This window comes from Trichoplusia ni, chromosome 8, assembly GCF_003590095.1.
Source record: "Trichoplusia ni isolate ovarian cell line Hi5 chromosome 8, tn1, whole genome shotgun sequence".
NCBI classification, from domain to species: Eukaryota; Metazoa; Arthropoda; class Insecta; order Lepidoptera; family Noctuidae; genus Trichoplusia; species Trichoplusia ni.
In genome coordinates, this window is record NC_039485.1 from 12,948,168 (window position 1) to 12,975,720 (window position 27,553).

Sequence of the window (27,553 nt, forward strand, 5' to 3'; positions counted from 1 at the left end):
TTGTGCTTTGGTGTGTACAACCTGGCAGCAGAGTTTAAAACTGCTGTAATCTTCCCAGTAGATTGAAAAATACCAGACTCTACATTCCACTCCACAACGATTAATGTAGCACGACACATAACATTTTTCTGCGCATCGTTCTTGAAAAATATTGTTAGAATAACAATCTATAATCTACTCTTACTTCGGTGCTGCAGGCGGTGACGAACAATACTCTTTACCGACCACCACAGGACCTGACAGAATTACGTCTGTCACCGCATGAGGTGTCATCACGTCACCAAAAATTTTCAGCTAATTATGCATTACTCATTCAAAATTAATTGATGTATTGTGACGCTTGATTTTTTCCTTTCAGCAAATAATTTGAAACCGTCGAGTTTTCTTCTAATATTAAACAGGGAAACCCGCTCCAAGTCTGTCATTCGATTTAGTGAAATTTTTGTCACACCTTACACCCCTAGCCTCTCTTACCGGTGTTATCCATTTTTTGGAAAAGGTGATGATGGTGAAAATAGTTTTGTACCTATCTTGAACTTCCATGTATCAGTTTTTTGATAGAGCATGTTAGATATTCCCCGGTAGATCTCAGATTAAAGTTCTCAATAAGGTATCTGCATATCGGACTGGTATCTCCTAGCACCTAAAGGGGTGCCACGAGACACCAGTCCACCAGTCAAAGGGACTGATTCTCTTCCCTTGAATCCCAGTGAATCAATGAATTATGTTTACATAATACATCCAAACATACATCGAATTATTAAACTTAAAAATGTTAGTCATCATTTTTAAGTTTAATAATTCGAACATCAACCTCCTTTTTGAAATTTATTTCCGATATGGAACTGTGATAGCGCACTAGGCAGCGTAGAGCGTCATCTCTCTTCCACAACTAATAATATAGCTTTATGAGTTGAGCGTTTTACTCACTCTGTACTAGTACTAGCAATTTCAACCTGATGATAAATAGTACAGTAAATACAAAGTTCCGTGCTCGTGCTCAGACGATTTGTAATGCTGAATAGAGGCTGTTGTGTCCCGTGACCCATGTTAATGGCTTTTGTACAAAAGTCCTGGGAGATGGTTGTACCCTGCACCAAGCAACACAGGTGGAGACAAGATAATATTGTGATCTATAATACGGACTAATGCTCTTAATGGCACTCAAGTTATCTCTGGTTTAGTCATGGACTGGCAACAGATTGGACTATGCACGAAATAAGTTTTACATTTTTAAAAGCGCATTCCAAAAATGTTTAGACAATGAAATTTAAACTTTTATTCTTTGTCGTTGTAGTGATTCCGATCAGCGCTGAATAGCCGAATAAGCTTAAATACTATTTTGTTTTAAAAGCCTCTATTTTACTAATGATTCTTGGAGACCGCTCAGGGTGCCGATCAATCAATACATAATAAAGCTGTTACCGTAATTATGTCAGGATGTTATTCTCAAACTTAAAAAACAGACTACGTTTTCAAGAGTTATTTTTAGACACAAAGAAAAGGACTCGGTGAGTCAGCTACTGGCGAATATACACAGTAGCTTATTTCAGGATTCCCTGGTTTCAATATTCGTGTTATTTACATTAAACTCATACATTCAAGTGTAGTGCGGCAATAAAATTGGGCACGTCATTATGTGTCTGCAATCACCATGAAACGGCGTCACTCCGGCGAAATGACAATGGAACGGAATGAATACAATACCGTGGCGAATATCAAGCGACTTTTGATGCCCATCCATACATTTTTTGGTTTATAAAATGAGTATTTCACTATAATGGTGTAAAAGGTATTGAAACAACCCTATATTAAGTGGTAAGTGTGATATAAATGAAATTAAATTGCGCGACGCAAATATGATACTTGCGTACAATTCGAGGATTTGATGAGCGTTATCAATCGGTGTATAAATGTCACTTGTCTAGGGGTCGAATATTAAGCAGTATAATTTGTTTTCCATACTAGGTTCTAGGTTCTAACTACTACATCTTAAGGTAATTTTGATATGGTTGTGGAATAATTAATCTATAAAATCATTTGGAGTCTGTAAGCTTGTCTGTAGGCCCCCTGGTCCATCATAATGTTCCAAATTCTTCGATCAACAGTGAAATGTTCATTATATTTATTCACGCCGACCTGGTTCGAAATTTTAAGCATTCATACTTCTGGGACATGTTGCGAACGCGTAAATTGTTGTTGATTTATTTACAATTGTTAACTGTACTTGAGTTCAACACAGTTCATCTGCAAGGCAATTCATTTTTAAATACTTAAATTAATTATAAGGTTTTAATGACATTTGCGTGTCCCTACGATACCTTTATACATGTTTAAGCACCATCTTATTGTTTCTTATATCCTTAGGGCATTAACACTGCGAAGAGTTTTAACATATTTTTCTTTTTATTTGTATTAGAAGCATCGTGATCGCTTCAATGAGTATAAATCTTGTCCGGCTGAAAACTATATCTAAAAAATTAAATAGGTCATAATACCACGATTTGAAATGTTACCGCACGTGGCCTTATATCAATTTACAGGGAAACCTCTTCTTAAATTCTCTAGGGTTACTAACTCCTGAATCAGACATACACTTTCACAGGTATCTTGGCATCTAAACAAGCTCTACTTACTACTTACTTTATTAAGTGTCCAAATTCGTCCTTTATGCTTATTCCTACGCATGTTATTCTCGGAGGGGCAGGTTGAGGTGTGTCTTCGCACCTATATCTCGCCAGACGGTGTAAGTCCCACGGGATAAGCGGCGAGCGTTTTATTCATTCTTTTCGAGAATTTTGATTAAGTTAAACAGATATTACACAGACAGATACCTATACAGATTTGGCCAACACAGTTGAGACAATTCCAAGAACAGAAGAAAACAAGATAATACATTTAATACATTTTTATGCAAATAAAACCAGTCTGCAGAATTCCCACAAGCAAAACTGATTGATATGGAGGAAAAAATGCATATAACAAGCTTCCTCTCTGGGCGATAGCAAAATAAAGGATTGGTTGCTGTCTTAAATCTTCTACTTTTATATATAAAAATGAACGGCTGAACCGAATTGGCTAATTTTAGTCTTGAAATATTCGTACCAGTCCAGGGAAGGTTTAAACGGTGAGAAAATATTGTAAAATTGTGGCAAAGAATAAAATACTTTGCGGGTGAAACCGCGGGAAACAGCTAGTTTGTGATAAAATTTAATGAGATAGGTTACGGTAATAATCGATAAATTTGATAGCAGAAAGTTATAAATATACATAGTAACACGCAGATAATTAGAGTGTAGCGACAACTCGCTATCGTGTAGCGATCATAGCGATGATAGCGACCTATGTTGAAAATACAGGATATAAGGGGGTCTGTTAACATATCTAAAATAAACCTCTTTTATTTGATTTGCTTTAAACGAGACTTCGCATTATATAGTCTTACTTTATGAGGTAGAGGTAGATTTCGTTTATTTCCCGCTGAAAAACATCCAGCACCCTCAATAAAACACAACTTATTATTTCATTGTGTCTGTAAGTATACGTGCGACACATCGGTCAACAACACCTATATGTAGGTACTTACAGCGACGGGAGCCGCGAAATAGAACACAGGTTATCAAAAGGTCAAATAATTGCAAATGTAAATCAATGTCCAAAGAATATCAGTGCGATTGTATTTCAATGGAAACATAATGCATTCAATGAACTTCGTAAATAAATACGAAGTTGCTACGTCATTTGGTTAACCACAAGCAAGGAGTATTTTACGAGAAACAAATGACGTTCTGAAACTTAAGAGTGAAGACCTTGCATATAATGTTATGACCTTTGTAAGTTATCCGTTGCATATGTTGACACTGGCGGTCAGATAATTGGATTTTACTTTTATACATTTACCTTGTCTTTTATATACAAATTAAATCTAGAGATAGTTATTTATGTTTAAAAATATCTTATGTGTGACCAACATGCTTGAAGCATATGCAATTTCCTGAACATACTTGTAATTCAATATTGAGGGGGCAAATACGGAAAATCCTAGACCATACTGCTTAAATCGTTTTTTTGTATGTGATTATCTCACATTAGAGGACGTGGGGCGAAAGTGAAAAAAAAATATAACAACCAAAAACAACTATATTTCTTGACGAGTAATTTTGCGTAGCTCTTCACAAAATCGTTATATCTCTTTTATAGGGGGTAGAACAGCTATCCCTCCTTGCCAGTACATCGCTACGACCATGAGCAATAGTGTTATACCAAGCTTATCAATATAGTTACTTAATAATCAGGAATTAACAATGGAGGAGCTTCTTGCCTCCGGTTTTAACGCACCAATTAATATTCCAATATAAAAGAATTCAACGCATAGATTTTTTACTGAACAATCACCAAAATTTTACTGCCTGTTAAACGCTTATCTAGTTCATAACATATTATGTACATGAACAATTAGTCTTAAAACTTTTTCAAGATAAAAAGTCCACTTAACAAATAAAGATAATTGAGAAAAGTCGGTTGCTACTAATAATGCATATTTGTTGGTTAATCTTACACGCAAAAACTATTTAACGGATTTAGATGAAACTTGGCAAAAATATTGATTATAAACTAGAATAAAGTAGGGCGGCTACTAGTTTACTATAATTATTTACAAAATTATTATTTATAGTGAAGTAGCCCAAAATACATGTTTTAGAAAAATAAAAAGCAAATTACTTTTTCAAAATATTTTTATTTTCCAAATACACAGATAACCGACATAACCTCTAGAAAGTATTTTTATACAAAATTATTGTGCGTAATTAACAAACCAATGTAAAAAAAATGCTCTTTATTTTACAAAAAATCTCTGTGGAAATATCTTAACAAAACATTTTCTTACTCACAAATTCGCAACTTGTTAAATTACATGCATACATCGGCAGTCATATCTTTAATACTAGTTGTTGATATAAATTGGTTTTCAATAAAATAAATAAACTTAGTCGATTTCGCTTCATAAAAATTATGACTCTACCTTTCTACAAGAAAAATGTAAACACTATTGATGTGGTTCTTCGACACAAAAAAGTTGACTTTAACAATATAAAAAAACTGTTGTACAAAATCGTGTATCTTACCATTTAAATTGGACACGCAATGTAGTTAATTAAAATTTTGCGGCCTCAAAGCCTGCGAGTTTTCCGGCGCTAGAGCAACACTTACACTACGGAGTACGGCTTACGTTTTTCCAAGTAAACAAAACCCTTTTAACAATAAACGCCTGTGCAGGGCAATGCGGCTCATTATTGACATGAGTATTGTAGGCATTTGATGAGTAAATGTGTAATTGCGAATGGTGAGTAGAAAGCCATCGCGCCGGTGTCGGTGGGGCGGAGCGGCGCGGGCGCTGCGGCCGGCGCGCGCGCAGTGGGCCGGCGGAGCGCGCGCGTGCCAGTGCCTCCCGTCCCGCGACATCGCGCGCCAGACCCGCGCCCGCGCCCGCCGCCGCTCAGCGTCGCACCGACGGCCTTTCTATAAAGACAACTCGCCGCGAACACTCGCACGCAGTCACGACCCAACCACGTTCACTCGTGCACTCCGCTGACACGCGACATACACAAGCCCGCGAAACACTTTACCCACAACTCGCCTCAAGGAAGGAAGTAATCATCACCAGTGATAACATCTCAGCAGCGATGGCAGAAAACGACTGGGGCTACAGCTGTGAGAACGGTGAGTCCGCCTTCAATGTTAAAGTGCACCGAGCGCCGCGGACCGGTTTGTTTACATCGAGGCACGTGACTGTCCATGTAAATAAAACTAAAAAAAAAACTTTTCAGTTTGCGGTCAATTGTAATTAAGTGTACAAAAAGTGACTTTTTATGTTCAAATTAATATTTTTTCGAGTGCTGTGTATGTTCTCTGAAATGAAACAGGATCTAAGTAATTGCTGGTTGTGTTCATAAAATGAAGAAGGTACCATTCTGGTAGCTTGTTTACTTTGATAAGAGACAATCTGCCATTAGACGATACTTTCGCCATGCACTTGCGTGCAATCAGAGCAAAAGCGGCAGTGAGGATCACTTATCAGTACATTAAAGTGAAAAGATAAAACATGACAGTGAATAACTAAACAACCTCGTCATGACTCGGTTTCAGCCTTCTTTCATAGTTTATCTAAATTCGTTTCATTCATAATTTTAACACCTGTTGATTTCATACGACAATTATTTGACTTTCGATTACTTTATTTGTATAAATTAATGCCTTGTAATGAATGAAAACCGCATTGTGTATAAAAACTTTACTTACAGATAATGTATAGTTCACCCACCTTACATAATAGATGTCAATCTATTGCAAATTAGGTAAATTCAAATCATTCATTACGCATTTGTTGACATTGATAAGTCATACATTATACTTGCGTACGTACCGTTTTTGCATGTAAAGTGTAAAATTTAAACGGTGTAAATATTTGTAATAGAAAAAAAATATTTTTACGTAAAGCCAAAGAAAAAATAATATTAGTGCCAAGAGTAAGCGTCGCGTTGCGTGAGGCGATAGCTGGCCTACTTTAATCTGTAGCCGGTTCAGAAATGAAACTTCTTCTGTATTGGTACGAACACCGCCTTCTTCGAATTTACAACATTGTCGTAAAAGGATGGGAGGAAAACCAGTTTCACGTTTAAAAGATGCAAAAATTCATTCGGACAAAAAGGCAAGGCTTGTTCAGCAGAGAACTGAACGGGTCAAGTTGAGGAAAAACGTTAAAAAAATTACAGCGACAACATTTAAATCAAGGCCTGTGATTGTAAAAACAAAAAAAAGCAACTCAACTTTCAAAATTTAGAATATGAAAAAGACTTCAAACGTGCAGTCCACGTGTGCAGTAATCATATCTAGAAACCGTATTGTTACGACTGAGAGTACTGAGACACAATGATTACAGAAATATTTCAAATGAGTTGCAATCAAAGCCATTGAGGCAGCAAGTGGGTAACGATGTCTGTCGAGTAACTCATTAATAGTGCCAGTACTTTGTTTTAATGCTATTCAATGCGGGTTTTCTTACAATTACTAATTATAGTTGGTTAACATAAGTAAGGATTTTTGCGCTGTGATTACCTAGACATTGTCATTGTTAAGTAAACTTCACGGCAATCACTCGTCATTCGTCAAAACCGTTTCTAATGTTTGGCTATTTTTCTTCCAAAAATTAGCATTATACTTAAAGCTTTATACTTTAACTGGCAGTGTGTTACATCTTTGTCAAAGTGATTTGTAATACAAATTAGTTTTTGGTCACATGCTTTGAGTTATACTTTTAAATGACCGTCAAGTCTGTTTAAAGTTATTGTAGAACGTTTCTATTTGATTTGACTTGGTTCAAGTTTACTGTCAATAATTGTAAAAAATGTAATCAATGATTAATCGGTTTAAACACCTTTGAATCTATAAAAAATCACATCATGAAGTCAATAGATATTTCCAGATCCAAGAAAAGACAATTATAACTTGGTAAGAAAGAAAGAAAGAAAGAAAATAACTTTTATTACGTGCTTGTGACCCAGAAATACATAAGGACGAATTGTACAAAATTGAGACATTAAGGTAAGAATATGCGTAATGGTAATGTTCTGGCGCAGAAAAAAATTCAACCTTTTCTTCCTCAGAGTTTTGTTTATTCTATGATGGGAGAGCCTTATTCTATCTACCGTTTATGCGTAAATATCTTTAAAAATCAATACTTTTAAAAATCACTTTTTCATATCTTTATTAAATTCCTTGTTATTGCTTCGGACTTCTGCTTGCCGAGATTATTCAACTAGCGACGGCAATACCTAAAAAAAATGAGAGTATCAAACTCCTGATTACTCCGAAAAAATTTAATTATTACCTTATATCGATCACTCATTTAAAATGCTAAACAGTAGCGCGAAAATTAACGTCACAATTGAATAAAAAACAAGTTTAATAAGGTAAATAAATAACATTAGTCACCAACCGAATGAACCGGTGTTTCTGCTTTCTACCTACTTTAAATAGCGTCGGACGCGAAACATTTTGTAATGTGATATTAACATGGAGCAACCGTTACAACAGCCTTCTTACATGTTTCATACTGATAATGACATTTCTACAAACTCATAATTAGCTTGAACACATAAAGAATAACTCGTGTAATGCAATTTTTCTTTTTTTTTTTGCTTATGTCATTCTTCTTATTCTTAAATTCTGCCTTCTGCGTCATTTTTGTAAAATGTATATTGCTGGCTGGAATACTATTCGAATTACAGCAGGATTCTGATGAAACAAAACATATTTTTTTGTAAATCAATAGGAGATATTAATAACAAAAATGTAAATTTAAGACATTTAATTAGAAAATTTAATCACACAATTCTATTTAATTAAAAAAATATAAATTTAAGACATGTAATTTAATATTTTTAGAATCTTACAAAATTACCAATGCTTAATTTCGTATGGTCAATGTAAGCCCCTCAGCCAATGAAAGGTCTAAGTCTCGTGACGTAGAGATGCGAAGTCTTCTCTAAATATTTAAGCGTTTTCTACAAGCGCTAGCGACTGTAGGATTGTGACTGGCTTACAGAGGCTGGTGATAGATGTTTTAAATGGCCTCTAATGTGTCTAACATAACTTTCAAAAGTATGAGAAAATTGAACTATTTTTCTTTAAGTAATACCTCTCAAACCACGTGTTTACTATATTGATAGTCAAATGACTGCAATAAGACGTGTTTGAAAGACTGTCGTAAAATTGTTATCCATGTAAAACTGGCCGTAGACTCTTATAGTGCATTATGCATAACCACGAAAGCAGGCATTGTTTTTCAAAGCACTATTCTTCTGAAACCTGTAAAAACTTAAAGCGCGAAGTTATTAATGCTATTAACAACAATTATTTCCTGTGAGCTAAACACCCATTTATAAATTGCACTAGAAGCTATAAAAAAGAACGGATCTGAACACAATTATTGTGATTTCTTTATGACAATCAAGACCAAAACAATGGCTTATCTAAGGCTTAATTAAATATTAATTTGATTGTTCTGATTTCGCCTTGAAGGAAAACATTCCTACTATTGAGATGACGCTTTACAGGCAATTGTGGCACTTGACTAGTTTCGATTTAAAATCACAATTTTCCTATTTTATAACATAAAAGTTCTCACTCAACACTCAAATAAAATACGACCAATTTAATGACACAAAGCGCTTTAGGCACCAATTAGTTTATCGCTTCCGTTTTAACAAACCTTGAACTATCTATTCTAGTGGATTGCAAATACTAGAATCAGTTATATTCATAGTTTGGGAAATGTCAAGTGTCAACTTTAATACTACGTTAAATGTCTGGAAGAACTTAGAAAATCCTCATGGAACAGGTGAATATTTTTCTTCTAATCAATGTAGAGACAGAGTTCATCATAATACTGGATGAATAAAACATTTAATATCTATGCTATCCATCTCATCTGTATGTGCCTCCATTACCTAAACGTTCGGTCCTCGTGTACTGCTAAGTAATTGGCTATGTACAAATAAAAACGATTACTGTTACGAGAGACGTGACAATTTGGCGCAGACGACGGCGATAGAATAGCTTCTTAACTCACAGCAGGACGTATGACTATTAAGTTGCATTCGTTTTTTTGTACTAGTGATGCCAAATGATAACTGATAAAGGAACAACCCAAAATATATATAGATAACATGACAAATTCGTAGAAATCCAAATATATTTTTCCCGAAAAAAAAAACATGAAAATCCCTTAACAGTAATGTGATCTGTCTGTCAGTCAATGATCTAAAAAGTACGCACTTCACAATAGATTAACATGACTTATGCAAACACAATATTTTAGCACTTATTAAGCCAGTCAATAAGCGTTATTTATTCAGATATTCTCATACATCGTCTAATAGATATTATATGAAATGAATTTATCGCATATTAAAAAATATTTCCACATGACTAGATCATGATCACAACGAATAATTGTTAATATGTCTAGATTTATTACGTCACTTGTGTTAATAGCTGTATCGGTCAATCAAAAGTTAATGATAATGATTTAGCTGCCAGTCTATTACTTGTAAGACCTCTTAGATTTCATGGTGGTCTTGTGATACATGGTTAATACGAAAACTGAATAAGGAAAAAAATTGAGGGGTTAGCAGAAAATCTTGTTATGGACAGTGTTTAATTATTTTCAGTTGTACGCATTGTTTTTCGTCAGTAGTGCTCGTACTCTTTCTTATGAGTCATACTGGCCGATGTTGTTTGCGGTTTTCCAGGCAGGGTGAGCAATTCATTAGCCGTGGGAAGGATTAAACATACTTACTCCCCTAAATTATGAAATGCTAACAGCAACCCTTTTGCTAGAATGCTTTCAGGCGTTTTTATCATCCCTTATAAAACTGACAAACTAACACAATGATACTACAAGAAAAAATTAACATTATTAGTATTTACGTAACTAGATATTTATGTAAGTGGTAATAAATAAATAGCATGTATCATAGGTAGCTGTTTGATAGCGTGTAGCTAATGTTAGGTTATTAGAGTTCAGTGCAGCCATTATTGAACAATGATGAGACCGGAGGCGTAGTCGACCCTCAGCCAATTGTCACTAAATACGTGTTACTGTTCAGATTCCACATCTTGTGTTGCGCACACAAATAATTAAAGGTTTTCTAAAGACATGCGTGTTAAATTACCAATCAGTTTCTTTTGTTAACCGTTTCTTTTCAGTAAGCCTGTGGGCGTTTTTGCACCTCCATCCGAGTTGCCGGACTCTAACGACCTCGCCCGTGTCGCTCTATTACGGAAATGAAGGTTAATCGCTCAACGAATAGTTAATATCTTCTATCAACTGTTAACTCAATAAGGAAATAATTATAAAATCTCAGTCTGTCGTGTTAAATAACTACAAAATACAAAACCTTGCACTTGCAATTTACTTGCAATGAATTATGTCGAGGCTCCCGCTTCGGGGTCGCAATTTCGTAAGGACACTTGCTTCAGTCATTGTTTTCTATTCAGAGCAAGAAATACAAACAAACAAATACAATAAATAATAATACATAATCAAAAGTAAACAAATTGTAAGCTAATGTTTAATGCAATGTATGAGTTAAACCGAATTGACAGACGCATGCGGTTTATATAAAACGTCAATCAATTGATTAATGCACTTCACACAGGTTCATTGCTCAGTCCATAAATATTTAATGAGATAGGATAACGAGGATTGTACAGGCTTTATGGGCTGTAGTCTCAGTATGTTATCACACTAAAGTCTCCGTGACTCTGCAAAAGATTGAAGTTTATAACTTTATATTCAACCGTTGAGACGAGTTGCTTGCAGGCATTTCAAGCACTGCAACAGATTCCTGTACCTCGTAGACATACATATTACCTTATTTATTTCGAAAGTTATATGTATGTCTTGAGCAAGTATTTCTCATAGAGATTGAAAAATGATAATGAAATTAGATTTCCAAAGGTTAATTAATTCTTTTCGAAAGGAATGAAAAAAAACCAGTGATATTAAAAAAAAAATATTTTTTATGTATTATAGATGAAATGATACGACTAACCCTACATCTTTTCAATTCGAATGAATTCTCTAGATAACATTAACACACTCTTTCGCCGAAATTAAGTTTTCAATCCTTTTAAGGTTAAGGGCACAATGAGCCTGTGCCGATAATGCGAGGACACTTGTAAAAGTCTATAAAGATACATAAATCTGTTCGAGATAAGTACGGCCGAGGTCGGAGGCGACTGCACGCATCGTGACGTCGACAGACAACTAACAACATAATTTGATCGCTATACTGACAAATGGTGATTATTTTATTAACCATGCTATAGATATCTTTGTCAAACCTACAATTTGATTAATAAATGGATAAAACAAAATGGAAGGACAAGCAAAATTAAATTTCGAACAAAAAAAAAACAAAATTTGTAATTATATATCAGCCTCTGAATGTAATTCTGCTGGACACAGATCTCTTTAGATATAAAGAAGGTTGATGAAAATTGCAAATATAATAAAAACATGAGTCGGTAATGCCTGTATTATTTCATATGTCAAAAAACCGCGTTAACGGAAACTCTACAATTTATCTCATTAATGTACTCTACAAAAATACAAGCATTAGTCTATTAGGCACGGATACGCACGTGATAATTACAACAGAGTTTTTATTCAATAACACAAATTGGTTTAATTCAAATTAAAAAAGCATGATCGTAGTTATTTTTTTGCTCGAATTAACGTTGAAGGACTAAGTTTAGAAGATTCATCGTTTTTCTATTAACAATACATACACATCATTAGTTTCGATGTATTCCATTTAACCTCTGACACTGCAGCGCGTTTAATGTAAACAGAGAGTGCAATACTAATGTTTTACGAGTTACTAAGTTACCGATTTAATTGATAGCTGTTACTTGTGCGATAGGTCAGTAGATGGGATATCTGACTAGCCAGTTAGAATGCCAACAAGTTTTAGTACCTAACATTATTAGCACAAGGTTATATTTTCTATACATATACCAAAATGAGATTATATCCTATCAGAATATTGTATATAATTAAAATAAACTGAAGGTAAACGAACTAGCAAAATTTTAAATGCATTAATTTATAAAGAGTGCTGATCGTTGCTACGTAACAGAAAATAATAGATGCACTGGTTATGCTGCACACTCAACTTTTTGCGTAACCAATGAGTTTTTTCAACTTATTTATATTAATTTAATCAACACTGATAATTTATTGTAATTAACGTAGCAGGTGTTTATATAATAGCGAGCTGGCTGGCTGGTCTGCGCATTCGCAAGAGAATTCCCCGAACCTCACGATGAATGCTCTATGCTGTGCCGTGAGAAAAACATTGTTCAAAATACTTCGAATAGTTTAAGACTAAGCTATAGTATCCTCTATCTAGAATAGACGTCATTTTATATTTCGAATTCCATAAATAAATAATGTGCAGCCTATTTGATTCGATCGAGAATGTATCAAGTGGAGAAAAAATATCTCTTGCCTTGCAAGTGACAGACAGACAAAAAATGCCGCCACTCCACCACTCTAAATAAGGATGTGTTCAATGTGATTGTTATCGCGGAGATTCAGGATTGCTGCAATAACCTTATTTTCCCAGCACATGTCGGATGACCTCAGTGCTCAGGGCACACAATTTCTATAACGGATGATTCTCAAAACACCTTTTAATCAAGAGATATCATTATAAATACGGTGTGTATAGGTGAATATGATCAATATTGCTCTTGGCGATTGTTATTGACACACGCGCGCATCCGGTCCTCGAGTGCCCTCAATTGCCGACATATTTATTTATTTTCACGAACTCTGGCGTCAATATGGACCAAATCACCGATGGATTGATATGTGCACATAACCTTCGCAATTATTTCTGTATCGCCGTTTCAATTAATTCCCTCCTGAATAAGCGTAGCTTTATTTACCGATTATTTTTGTATTTTACCTCTAATTCCTAAAGGTTTACTTATACACTATTCTATGTTTGAAGACTACGAATATTCCTTAAAACAAATTATGGTAAAACAACGAGAAACATGAATATTTTAAATATTTTCTTTTCTGCTAATTATAACTTAAAATAAGAATACAATTTGGCAAAACACACAGAAACGAGTAGCCAGAAAACATAATCATTGGCGGCTTATACTTAGCGATGTCTTATTGATAACACAGTGAGGAGTAAAAAGGTGGTTAATGTTCTTGTTGGAACTCTCGACGCGTCAGGAAACACTTGATTACGTTGCCGCCTTGCCGCGATCGGAAGTTACGCGTGGGACGGACATCAATCGTCGGCGGAGTGCTAACGAAACATTTACAACAAACCGAAAGGAGATAATCCTTGAGCGAACATTATTCACCACTCAATGTTTATTTTCAATTACTAATAATTATATCGTGTAGAAACAAAAAAGAGTGTAGATCTACTTAGTAACGGTTACGATAGATACTACGCATTTACATAGAGCTATGACCATTATTAAGACGGGTTGTTTTTGTTAAAAAGTTCCATAAATTTAAAAATCTTTCCTCGTAAATGTCCGTCAGTCATAAATAAGACAAGGATTCATCATTATAAAAATGTTTTGTGTAAGTATTTCTCGGTAGGCGGGAGTTGAGCTGGTGATAAGATAACACATAATGTGTTGTGTTAAACAATTTGTGAGCCTTCCTCGTGTGTGGATAAGTATTCACTCATCTCTCACGTTGACATTGTGACACATGTCACATATGCAAATTTAATTCACACTAATAAATTAATTTGTTTTCTCTTAGTATACTTGCACTTTCAATCGCTTTGACACAAGTTTTTTTAGAGTCACTTTTTTGTTTAGCGTGTAGTAAATGGCGATTGTTGTCATGAGGTGCAAATGAGTAGTAACAACGGACTTGAGTGTCTAATGTTTTTTACTAGTATTCAATCAATGGAGCCACGCCCCTTTGGCAGTCTGTCTGATAAACGTTAAGTGTGACGCTTCGAATGACGCCAGGTCGACGTTCCCACACACTTTTAATTTCAATACTAATTTGTGGGTGTTGCTACGATGTCTACGCTCAACAAAGACAATTTTAATATTCAATTTTAAACATAAGAACTCACGTGTAACCGTTTAAAATTAAAATACGTACACCTAGATATGCAGATATCATATTTTTTTCAATGTCACATGTAAATCCATTAAAAGAACAAAATTATAATCTTAATAGTTTATTATACTGTCAACGATAACAGGAATTAAATCTCAGAAGTTATTTAACGTTTTGCAGAAGTAATGGAAGAACTATTACCATATGTAGCAGATTATTTAAATTCTATAGACAGATAAATCCATGTCTGTTATTCAATCACTTTCCTTTTTTCTAACACTACGCAAGTTGTGAGTTATGACATAAATCATGTTGGAATGTCACATCATCTAGAAAAAAACAAAATCGAATCAATAGCTTCGCATTCTCACTAGCACTCTATACAAAATGTGAATTTGCATTGAACATAACAATCATCGACATTAATGAATTACGGGAAGGCAGTTCTAAATAATCAAAAAAAGACATAATACTTATCTGTAACGGTACTATATTGTTAAATTTTAAATAGTTTCGCATAACTCTCAGATAAAGAGTCTTACGAAGCAAAAAGGTTGCATGTAATTTTAAGTTTTACCCACTGGCCATGTCACACTGCATCATACGAAAAATATTGAAAACATTCTTCAGTTGTTTAAACAAACGGTCAGCATCTCTCCCCAGGGCTCCAGCTGACAATGGACCTAATGATGTTATGCGTGTCAATGAACGACAAACAAACAACAACAGTTATCCAAACATATCGAGAGCAATGCGCAGTGCTACCGGAGATATTAAACGTTACTAAACTGATATAATCATTGATAAGTAAATCACAACTTTGATAATTTTAAAACCAATGATCTTTCAGTGCAAATAAAGCTTTTAGAATATTCAATAACCAAAAAATAAACTAAATAATATGGAATTGATTGCTCAATTGCTCAAGAAGTGTTATTTTTCCACCAATGACAAAATTACGCATAACCCAACCGGCTTCCGCTGTAAAGGGGGAATTACCCTGATTTGTAGTGAAAGGAGGTTATATTGATATTTCTTGCTTATAAATCCGTTATGAAAAGAGGTTATATTGATTTCTTGCTTTACAGGTCCAGCTACTTGGACGGAGAAGTTCCCGGAAGCTCGCGGGGCCCGCCAGAGTCCGGTAGACATTGACACATCGCGCGCCAGCAGCGGGGGCAGCGCGCCGCCTCTCAAGTGGCGGTACTCCGTCAACCATCCCCGCTCCGTCGTCAACCCCGGCTACTGCTGGCGCGTCGACGAGAACGGATATGACTCCGGTAAGTTTATTTACTACTTACCGCATAATGTAAATGTGGCGCCAGAGAAAGTGCCGCGTTTGAGCTCTACATTTTAATTGCGTTGTCCGAGACAGTACTTACTTAAGTCCAAACGTACTATGACCAACGAACCCGCAACTTATGCTCAATTATATACGTTTTGGATCACGTGACTGAGAACTGTGATCTCTATACATTATGTAGTTTTCTATTGAAGTTAACGATTGCAGAAATGCCACATGGCTAAAGGCTTAAATGCGATGTTCTACTCAGCCAAAAGCCTTACGATGACATTGCACCTAAAATAATTGCTGTTATGTTTAAAAAGTGCCTGGAAAACGGTCTATATGAAATAAAAACTATTTATTTTTATTTGCAAGTTAATTTAGTGAGCTGAACAAACTCCTCAGATGGTTAAATGTAATAACTGCATCGATATTTGTGGAAGTCGACGATGCTCAATTTCCCATTGTGGTTTATGCTATTATGTTAAGGTACAATGTTGCTAACAATACTACATATCTAGACTTAGAAGTTAGTCACGTCTATTTTAAAAACCCTCGTAATGATACCTATTACTTGAGATCGATTTTGTGTGGGACTCCATCGCTTCGTAAATATCATCTAATATCTAAATACGGACTTCCTCAACGTTGATGAACTATAGGCGATAATCTAAAGCAATTATAAATAGGACATTTGCATTTTAAATCAACAAAACTAAATGATGCAGGAAACAGTAACAGTTTCATATCTAGATAAATAATGTGGTAGGTATACTTATCAATTTAGTACAGAAGGACTCTTACAAAAAAGTCAGTGTGTAATTACAGATATCGGTTCGGTCCAAGGTTATCGTAAAAAAATGTCTTTGTGCTTAGCTGTTTTTTTTTTTAACTTAATGAGACATGATTACTTTTAATCGTATGTTACCAAAAATTACCGTTTTACCGACGTTTATCGTTGTGAAGGTCAAATACGCAGTCGTCCATGAAAAATACACTGTAAACACTGTTATTCTGTTTCGGATGAAACTGGATGCTGCTGATAAAGAAATCAACATACCTACAGAGTCCGGAAAAAGGCTTGGCGACAGTCATTCTAAACACGCAGCACATGTTCTCTTTATTTGCGTAAAGTTTGTTTGTAAACAAGGTAGAGCAGCAACGTATGCCTAACAACGTGCATCTATTCGTATAATAAAACATCGGCGCATAAACTACAATTGGAATTGAAACTCGTTTGTTACGAACGTGTCAAAGGAAGTTGCAAGTCCTCGTGCAAAGCGAGGGTCAATTTGCATTTCCATCGACACTGCGTACCCCTCGCGATGACTCACACTATCACGCGTTCCTGTCCCACGCGAATAAACACCCAATTTAATGCAAGTGCTTACAAAACTTCCTGATGTTATCGAGCCCTTCCTTATTTTAGGATGATTAAGTGAGCAAATGACGTCAGGTTTCGCCTTCAACCCCTAACAATGTAGACTTCTGTACCTAATACCGTTCCAACTCTATACCGTACCAATTCTGTCCTGTTCATTAGATATTTTCTACCATTTACCTTATACTGTCAATTTGTCAGGCAGCTTCAGGCTTGAGTCGACGACACCTCGTCAACAATATAAGACATAAAGTATACGGTATTATGTAACCTTTCATTTACCTATCGTTATTACTTTGCAGAGCTGCGAGGCGGTCCCCTCGGGTCTGACGTGTACAAGCTGCAGCAGTGGCACTGCCACTGGGGCGCGGTCAACGGCGAGGGCTCAGAGCATACCGTGGACGGACGCTCGTTCTCCGGAGAACTACACCTGGTGCACTGGAACACCACCAAGTACAACAGCTTCTCCGAGGCCGCCGGACAACCCGATGGCCTGGCTGTTCTTGGAGTCCTTTTAATGGTAAGATTTTTTTTTGTTTAAATCAATATTCCAAACGCATAGTTAGCCCAGTGGGTGAGGAAACCACGCCAAACCCAATAAGCGCGAATAGTTCTTCAACAAGCATTTGTCTGTGTGATCCATGTATGCTTGTACTGAGTCTGGGTGTCTTTGTTCATGTGACTAGAATGTTTGTGAAATCCCGCAATACGAGTCGTATTGCTGAATATCGAATCACACATCTCTTGATTAGAAAAGTCTAACGCTAGTTTAGTACTGCGCATTCACTCAGTATAAAGACAAAACGCTGTCATTCATAAAAGCAATTAGACTAAATCACGTGCTGTATTATAGCGTATTTAGGTATATCGGAGTATGATGACTCAAGTAAACAGTTGTTTACACTATGCATATTACATTCAGCATAAACTATATTCATGAAATTAAGATCGGATATTCATTTAAGAAAGGATGAAACAAAAACCTTTGTGCATTTGTAGCACACACACACTTAACGGGAATATTATTTGTAACTTAAAAATCAAAGCACCCAAGTACCGTTGGGTACTTACGTGAGTACTTATTAGGTAGATGCTAACTGCTGCAAAGAATATGTCTACATCACCTACATTTTTTTCGAAGTTTGAATAAGATGTTAATCACATTCACTGCAGCGAAAGTAACACACGCTCAAACAGTCTAAGACGCGTCAAAATATATAAATTAAAAACCTTTCTTTTGCGTTTTCTATAATACAATTCCTTTGAAGAGCACATAATTATTAGTTATTAATAAGTGGTAGATACATATCAGATGGATTTACTATCTTATTAACGATGAGACGGAGATGAGCGCGATAAAAAGCAGCTCTTTCGTGACTTTCTCTTAGCAATACGTTCAGCAGTACAACTATGACAATACAACAATGAAATATTTCTTTTAAAACTCGTTCTTTCGTGGACTAATGAGTTACGTTATTGTAGAGTTTAAGAAACTATCCAGATGATTGTTGATAGATGATGTTACGCACGTCGTTATTCGATTCACACGTAGAACAAACTTCGGCGTAACTTATTTAATCGAGAAAATTCAATCTTTTTACTGCGTATCGAACTGACTCAACGATTACGCTTCACCACAATTTTAAAATAACTACACCTACAAAGTATTTTAAACAAACTGTTTACATTAAACTTGTTGTTTGTAAATACTTGGATGCATTGTAAACGCGTCCTAAAATGGATTTGTAAGAAACATGTGTAGATTTATTCTAATATATTAATCATATGCAATTTAAGGCAATTCTCGCTTCATTTCACTCTAAGAGTATCTGTATTTTCATGAATAGATATATAAATATCTAGTTGTCTACTACAAGGTACTTAGGCATACCGTATAATCTGCGTACGCACGCGTGTCTATTTTTATTTATCTAATAAGGATCTATTTGCAGAAGAGTGCTTTGCTAAGCTAATTTTGCACTTTGTGCAAAGGCGATAATGTTACAGAAGCCTTACAACAAAATCCTTTTAACTGCACTGCGTAGCGTTGTGCATATGACAATGAGAGTCTTACACGCATGTTTACAGTAAAACATACCTAAGTGCAACTCAAAAAGTGTTTTAAAGTTAAGTAAAACCAATAACAAATATTGTCTATATTATATCTATACCTTATATTTTATCTAAATTGTTTTATTGTAGAACGTTGTATTAGGTCGCGATCTGAATACAATACGCCTCATTTGAATTTCACTTCATAAACAAGTTCTTCGACAATGCCACTATAGGTGTAGCAAATTAAGACTAACAATAGGTCTTGTATCCCATTCCAGATATATTGAATAAATAGATCAGGTTATGAAGTCATTTGTAGAGCTAGTAATATGCTACTTAATAAGATTAATGATATCACAAAGTCGAAAGTGTGTGTTTGATTGTTACATCTCCACGTTTAAACGATTGGACTGATTTTGATGTAATTTGATGCAGAGATAGCTCATAGCTGGTACCCTGGATTAACAAACAGCGTTCAGTGATTACTTTTTGCAGCTATAATCGACATCTACGTAGGCGAATTTGCGGTCTTACTAGGTGATTTAAAATATTATTTGCTTTGTTGCAGTGCGGTAAGAAACATGATGAGCTGGATAAAGTCATTCGGTTGCTACCGTTCATTCAGCACAAGAACGACAAGGTGACGTTGTCAGACTCGCTGGACCCGGTGAAGCTGCTGCCGCCACACAACGCGTACTGGACGTACCCGGGCTCGCTCACCACCCCGCCCTGCACAGAGTCCGTCACATGGATCCTCTTCAAGGAACCTGTACAAGTTTCCGCTGATCAAGTAAGTTCCAGTTCAATCAAGCAAATTAAAATATTACAGTTAGAGCTAGAAGTAATCTAAATACTCATGTCAAGTGTGTTTACGACGATACTAAAGATCGTAATGTCATTATTCGATTTATAACGGTGTTTTGATATCTTACAAAAGGATTACAAATAGTATGATGATGCAACTGTTCCTAACTACAAAATTATGTGTACCGGTTTCCGATGCACTCAACATTCAAGTATCCACGGACTAAATAATAGCAGACGTCCGTTCGCGACCTACTTTAGCAGTTACCACTTGCCACTTTCCAAATACTCGTCAAGTGTTTTTTTAAGACGTGACTTACAACATTCGATTGCTATAAGCAGACGTCGACAGTTATTCAGAACATCGAACTCTTTAGGTTACTTTTAATTATCTTTATAAAAATGAACTGCCATTCGATCCACTTTATACTCAGGCTGTTATAAAAACTGAAACTAATAATAACAATGATTGGATTTCAGCTGGCTTCGATGCGGAAACTAAAGTGCGGTGAGGCGTCATGCGGAGTGGAGGCCATGGAGGTCCTCCACAACTACAGGCCGACGCTACCGCTCGGCAACCGCGAGCTGCGCGACTACAGCCACGGCAACTAACAGCGGCGACACGCGGCCTCTCCTGCATCACAAGTGATGTGCTACCACAGGCGGTATCAGACACAACCAGACACTGAGGTGCGGATTGCGCAGTCACTCTTCCAAGTAGCGCACCAGCGGTTCTGTTCGCATTCCGGCTAGCTAACCTAACGGGTGGCACGTGGGCCAAGCCTACGTAATCCGTATAAATGGTGCCTAAACATTGTAGTACCTACCTACCTATGTTCCGTATAAAACGAATCTCGTCATACTTAAGTATGAAGTGCCTAGTTATAGTTCTAAAGATATATATATCCCAAATACGTAGGTTTCGTAGTCTCGTTTGAATATAAACATAAATTGCTAGACTAGTGTTTCAATCATCAGAGAGATTTGTTGCGTCGTTCGTCATACTTGGTTAAACATTTAAACATATTTGCATTTATCATGTTAATCAAGGTATAGTAAGTAGATAAACATATGGGACTGGAGATGAATGTTCATGTTTATGTGGTCGTAGCTTATGTAGAGAAAACAATCAAGTGCCTCTACTTCTGCAAATTAAATGTTATTTGTATTGAAGTTTATATTAAATTAGATATGAAACATTTAAATCTAATTTTCACGGGCCATATAATGCAAGCCCTCTAACGAATATATTTTACTATGTATGAAATTCATACGAATAATTATACATTATTATTATAAAGTATGTACATAATAAGTTTTGTATGGTTATAATTTACATACAATAATATCCCGCGGCTATGCCTGATCGTATACCTACTCACAGACTATTGTTACTCGAATAAACAAAAGCAATTGTACCTTTGATGAACAATTTATTAGATACATTAATCATTTAACACATTGTATTTGGATTGAGGAAGGCGATGACTCTAAATAACAATTAGTTCTGTACTTAATATTCTTAAGAGAAAACATTTGGCTACTATTATAAAATAACCGACTTATGTTTTCTGAAATCATAAAATAACCCAGTACAATAACATCTATGATTGTAAAGAAATACCAATTGTTTTTGTTATAGCTTGTAGGTACTAACGGTCTAAGCAACATTACAATTTATGTTAGATCACTGATCTCTATCTTTTGACTATGGCAGCATCAGGGTGTTCAGTGAGATCGTGCTGGGATAACGTCACTTGAAACATCTCAGTTTTATTATAGTCGACTGAAGTCAAACCAGTGTCTTGACTGAACAACTTACATAATACGTAATAAGTTAAGTATTGTATGTACCTTAAAACAAGAGTGCCTCAAATGTATGCCCACGTCATAGTTATGTTAACTGGGACGGCATACGATAAATTTTAATGTAATTTATGTTAAGGTAAGGTTGATGAAGCTTAAAGCAATGTACACAATAAACATAATTTTAGATAAGTTCTTTTGTTTTGTTTTTTTGATTCCTTACAGTGGTTTTTGATTACATACACATAAATATGCGACAAATACTTAGCACTCCTCTGAATTTCCCCAGAGTGTTAGTGTTATGGGGCTATTTCGAATAAAAGCCATTCAAATAAAACGTGCTATATTATAAAATTGTTTTTATTGACGCTTAAAAGCAATGAGCACCACATCATTAAATTTGTTTATTAAAATATTATTTTCGTTCACTTCTATTTCATACTATTGCATAGTCTTCTAAAAATAGAAACATTTTTATATGAAACAAGACATTCAAAAAGTAAAAAATCCTTAAAATTACAATGACTTCTAAAAATGCTACACTGACTAAAAAACTAGGAGGATATTTGGTTTCATTGATTTTATAATACATATCAATATCAGCAGAAATAATAAAATTGAAATCAATACGTCAATGAAGCAATATTTCAAACCATCGAATATAAAAAATCAACACATCATCAAGATTTTTGAAATAAACGGCCGTATTCAAGAACAGCACTTGACAGCCAAAACATAAGGGCGCCATTTTGCTGTGGGATGTTCTTAAATACGGTTATTAAATTTCAAACATTTTAAAACAAATTAAATCCTAGTTGTGATCACAGTACTGACGACAATTCTTTATACAAACTGGGTTTCGCGAAACAATTATTTCTTTCTTAAAACTTTCTAAAATAAATAAAAATAACATCTATTTAAAAGCAAATGTTTCGATGTTTTTCTTACAACATTATTGTTACTCTATACTTCGTCTGACTATCAGAATAAAGATTTGAAATCGGAATTCTTATCAGTTACTATAATAATGAGTAATATAGGTACTAATATGATCAAATTAGTGAAATTAAAGCATAGCTCGAGACGTTGCAAAGAAAAAGTAAAGCAAATATGATCGCTGAATATTTTGTACAAATGTACCTAATCCTCGCGCAGGTTAGGTGTTCGTTTTGATCAGTATTGGTTCTGAACACTCTATTAGCACATTTTACAAAATTTTATACATGATTAATAGATTTCTATCAATCATATAATTTCTATAATTATTGGCAAGTACCTAAATAATTAAATATTTTAAATAATAGGTGGGTTCGACATCGTTTTTTCCAAACTTTATAAAATATCTACTTATTAAAATTTTATCAGATCATCAGGTTCTTCACGGCTGAAATGATTTTCAGTAATCTCAATAGTAGGGTTTTGTACGTCCACGTTTTTGGGGGAAACTTTTCTCCTAGGAGGTACTGGGGCTTCATCTAAAATGCCTGTCGTGCCTAAATGCCGGCCTTGTTCGGTAAAGTATCGAACTTCTTGATTCACTTCAACTCGGCGACTGCTAGGGGAGAGCTTCGTTCGTACTGGAGGACTTGGCGCTGCCCGAGAATAAGGAGGTCGATTGTCAAATATAGATGTGTCTATTGGATTCATACTGCCAGGTAAAACAGCTGACGTTTTACTTCTTTCGAGAGAAAAAGCTTCACTAGAGGAGCCCTCTTTACTACCGGAACTTGATTTGTGGTCGTCTGTATAGAATGTAGCCTTTTTGGAATACTCAGCGCGGAAATGTCTATGAGCTTGAACATCTGATTTACTTCGTTCAAGTGTGAATGCACCATTTGTATGTAAATGACAACTGAATGAGCTGGTGTTCACGGTGCATGCTGGGGCTGTGGAGAATGGTACTGCCGGTGCCCACAGACACGCTCCTTCATTTCTTGGTACCAGCAGCAAAGGATCCTGCAAATTTAAAATACAATATTAAAATGTATCAACTTATAGTTGCGGGTTCGATCCCCACGTGGGGCAAATATTTGTGTGCTTATCTAGGTAGTGAGTGCATGTGACTTAAATGTTTCTGAAACCTCCCGCGACACGACGACTAAATTCCTTACTGCAGAAGTCGTTTTATTGTTTAATAAAATAAAAGATAGCCTAGTAGTATTGTTCAGTATACCAAACATACTATGGGAGACCCGATTCACAAATGCTTATTCAGAGTCTTTGTGCATGATACTTGAATTTTTATAAAATCTCACGGCACAAGGGGTAAACTCCTTATTACGGAATCAAATTACAAAAATATCTTATCATTCAGGTATCTTATCATTTCATATCAGCTAACCATTTATTTATGATGGATATGGATATATATTTAGCGCCAAACAACTGAATTTATGTCGATAAGGAAAAACAACATCATAGTGTTGTCAAACACTCCAGGAAAAGGTTAAAATGCCTATTATTAGTATGTGCAGGAGCAACCCAATTAATGCTTTTCATATTATGATGGATGAATTATCTAGGTTGAATGATTAATCATTTATGAAGTAGTAGTAGTAATAGCACATATAATTTTCCTAGAGCTGGATATAGGCTCTTCTCAAATGCATAATTTTAGTATGTCTTTACAATTTCAACTACTATAGATATTCAAATAATTAAATAATCAATTTGTGAATAAAATATGATAGCATTTATCATACAATGCCATAGTAACTGATATATTAATAATCATGTTTTACCTTTCCTGTTATAGCATAAATTCTAGACTGCAGAGCATGAAGTCTATTACGTAAGTATTCATATGAGCTCTCCCTCAACTTCATGACCCACTGTACCACATTATCCTCAGCTCGGGCAGCAAACACATGGCGTTTTTCGGGTTCATCTCTGAAAACAGTCAAAAGATAATAATCCAATTGAAACTAGCATTTTTTTCTTATCATGACTTTGTGTCCAAGGCCTATATCAAGGTTAATTGAGTTATGTGATAATTTTATTATTAGATTAGCAATGTGCTTGTTGCTATGAACACAGGTCTTTTAAAAGACGATCAACTTAGTAAGAGCCTAATAAGAACCAACCTACTATGTTATAGAGTGCTAATAATATACTGGATAAAGATTAAATACTTACATAAATGATATTGAAAATGAGAATGGTATACTCTGCCCATGTTCCATCTGTATTGAAGAATTCTCCAAAACAAATAATCCAGCTGGATTTTTTGTGTCAAATTTACCCATCTCACTTATTTTAAAATAAAATAAATAATTATTTATCAGCCGAAACCACCTCTCCTTAAAAACTGAAAAAAGACAATTGTAACTTCTAATTAACTAAAAAAAATAAATAACTAACTAAAAATAAAATAAAAACTATTACAAAACATACTCCTTTACATATAAGCGAGCCTATTCAAACCTTAAGGTAAGATGGAAAGAAGTGAAATTAACTCAACCACATCTGTGTGTTGGCATACCAATTATATATAAATACGTAAATACTAAAAGTGACATAAAGCTGAGCTGTGCTTTGGGCATTGGCCAATCATCAAGACAGGTGCTATGGTTGACTGCCCATGGTAAACCAGAAGTAAATAAGTGAATGCAAATGTGCTCATTCAGACATTTGTTACAAAATGTTTTAAGGAAACATTGTTTATCACAATCTTATTTAGAGTTGGCAAAATATGATGTCCAACAAACCGTATTGTATACCAACCTGACTGATTGCGGTAACTGCCATTCGAAATCTTTTTATAATTTAATCTTCCTTCTATCACACAGGGCTGGTCGCTCAGTTGAGCAAGTTCACGAATATTGCATTTCATTTGTAAATATAAAAGTGTTTACAACCACAGAAGGAACATAAATATAACACAATGACTCACAAAGTAGTTTTACTTAAGAAACCGAACAATATTTTTGCAAATATTTTCGGGCTAATTAATAATAACACCAATTTCGAACCAAAAAAGGAATACGTAGATATTGTTGTCAAATTGCCAATGAATTAGAAATAGAAATTAATTATTGTCACTCGTATATTGACTGACATCTTGCTAGAATGCCTTCTGTCACTTGATAGGGTGACAGGCAATGTCATACCATTATTAAACAGATAATATAATTTTTTGACCAGCCCAAATAGAAGTTATGATCACTACGTTTTAGTTTTCTATATATTGTCTTTGGTTCGATCTTAGTGTTTAGCCTAGTCTAGATCTTCATAAGATGGCATGAACAGTATGCTAATCAAAAGTTAGGTCGCGAATTAACACAGCAAAGGGATATGATTGCGTAATGGTTATTGCGGCATGGCGGAAGAGTGTACACGAGCTGTTGTTATGCAACATTGACGGTGACGCGGGGCGTCGTCGTGCTTAACTCCAACTGATCGTTGTATAAAAGCGATTACAGATTAGAGGCTGGCATGCGTTTGCGAAGCAAGTTCCTAACATGGCTCGTCTCCGTTTACATGCCTATATTTGGGTTGCATTTACACTTCCCAATCGTAACTCTTCAGTCACGGTTGCATTTTTTTTGCATTTAACTTATTTCTGAAAAGGATGTCAGTGTTTTGCTCATTACTTGGTAACTTACCCAGATATTGTAATCAACTGATTGTTTGAATGACCCTAGACCATGTTAACCCTCTACTTGAGGGCGTTCCTCAATCAGGCTGTGGATGTAGGTATTATTAACTAGAGAAAAATGACATGTTATTAAATAAAAAAGTGAAATATAATTATTCGTTTATTTTTAACTTTTAGTACAAAATAAAACTAGTACACAGGGATACATCTCAAACCTAGCATTTGCATGTTGAATAGTCCGAGGCTTACGACGATAAGTCTTCTCATTTGTACTATTTTAGACACTATAACGTCACACATATTAGCTCATTATTCCCCATCAAAAAATAAAAATTAATTATAACTGAATAATGTAATCACTCTTCGAGTTAATCCGACCAAAATAGATGTTTTATTGCCGACATTACACTATTACTATTGGTACCTAGGTACTCCAGATTATTTTTTTAAGCTTACTTATTAAATATACAAATACATAATTTTGAGGTTTGGAGCGGCATTGATGAGTTTTTCAGGCACAATCAAACCAGTGCACCCCAATGTTTAAAATACATGGAACGACACTCTTTAAAACACATTACATTTTTTTTTATATTGGCATGATTTAAGATGATTTTATAATTTCAGAGTCGTATATGTATTAAAAACATATCTTGAAATTCGCATTTACAGAATGTCACATTAATCGATCTCAAATTATTCAAATTGCTCATGTTTTACATTATTTCTCGTTTTTGAAAAAATCTTATCTAATATTAAAACAGTACACCATGCACAGTAAGTAAATATACTGTACAGAAGTAATAAAAAAAATAGAACCGACCTTCATTGACGTCTTTCTTGTTGGTCATGGCCAAAATATTGAACAAAACAAACAATATAAAAAGTGTGAGGATTGTTTTATGAACAATCATCATTTAAAATTCTTGATTTATTCATGTT

At 35.1% G+C, this 27,553-nt stretch overlaps 2 protein-coding genes across 2 annotated transcripts; one reads left to right on the forward strand and one right to left on the reverse strand.

The window, feature by feature from the left end:
• The first annotated feature begins 5,434 nt into the window (after positions 1-5,434).
• LOC113497024 (carbonic anhydrase 1) lies at positions 5,435-22,206 on the forward strand. Its single transcript, XM_026876456.1, has 5 exons — positions 5,435-5,721; positions 15,772-15,963; positions 17,652-17,869; positions 19,973-20,194; positions 20,689-22,206. The coding sequence occupies exons 1-5, from the start codon at positions 5,685-5,687 to the stop codon at positions 20,818-20,820; spliced, it is 801 nt and encodes a 266-aa protein (XP_026732257.1). The 5' UTR covers positions 5,435-5,684; the 3' UTR covers positions 20,821-22,206.
• Positions 22,207-22,358: 152 nt separating this feature from the next.
• LOC113497023 (sesquipedalian-1-like) lies at positions 22,359-26,164 on the reverse strand. The gene is made up of 4 exons (XM_026876455.1): positions 25,738-26,164; positions 25,150-25,321; positions 24,756-24,903; positions 22,359-23,970 (listed from the first exon to the last, which is right to left on the reverse strand). The coding sequence occupies exons 1-4, from the start codon at positions 25,844-25,846 to the stop codon at positions 23,365-23,367; spliced, it is 1,035 nt and encodes a 344-aa protein (XP_026732256.1). The 5' UTR covers positions 25,847-26,164; the 3' UTR covers positions 22,359-23,364.
• Positions 26,165-27,553: the final 1,389 nt, after the last annotated feature.

Excerpts from the sequence above, each read along its gene's own strand:
- LOC113497024 (XM_026876456.1), top strand. The coding sequence starts at position 5,685 with ATGGCAGAAAACGACTGGGGCTACAGCTGTGAGAACG. Across the intron at positions 5,722-15,771 it reads GGGCTACAGCTGTGAGAACG|GTCCAGCTACTTGGACGGAG; the intron begins GTGAGTCCGCCT and ends CTTGCTTTACAG. Across the intron at positions 20,195-20,688 it reads TACAAGTTTCCGCTGATCAA|CTGGCTTCGATGCGGAAACT; the intron begins GTAAGTTCCAGT and ends ATTGGATTTCAG.
- LOC113497023 (XM_026876455.1), bottom strand. The coding sequence starts at position 25,846 with ATGAAATGCAATATTCGTGAACTTGCTCAACTGAGCGACCAGCCCTGT. Across the intron at positions 25,322-25,737 it reads CAGTTACCGCAATCAGTCAG|TTTTTAAGGAGAGGTGGTTT; the intron begins GTTGGTATACAA and ends GTCTTTTTTCAG. Across the intron at positions 23,971-24,755 it reads TTTATGCTATAACAGGAAAG|GATCCTTTGCTGCTGGTACC; the intron begins GTAAAACATGAT and ends TTAAATTTGCAG.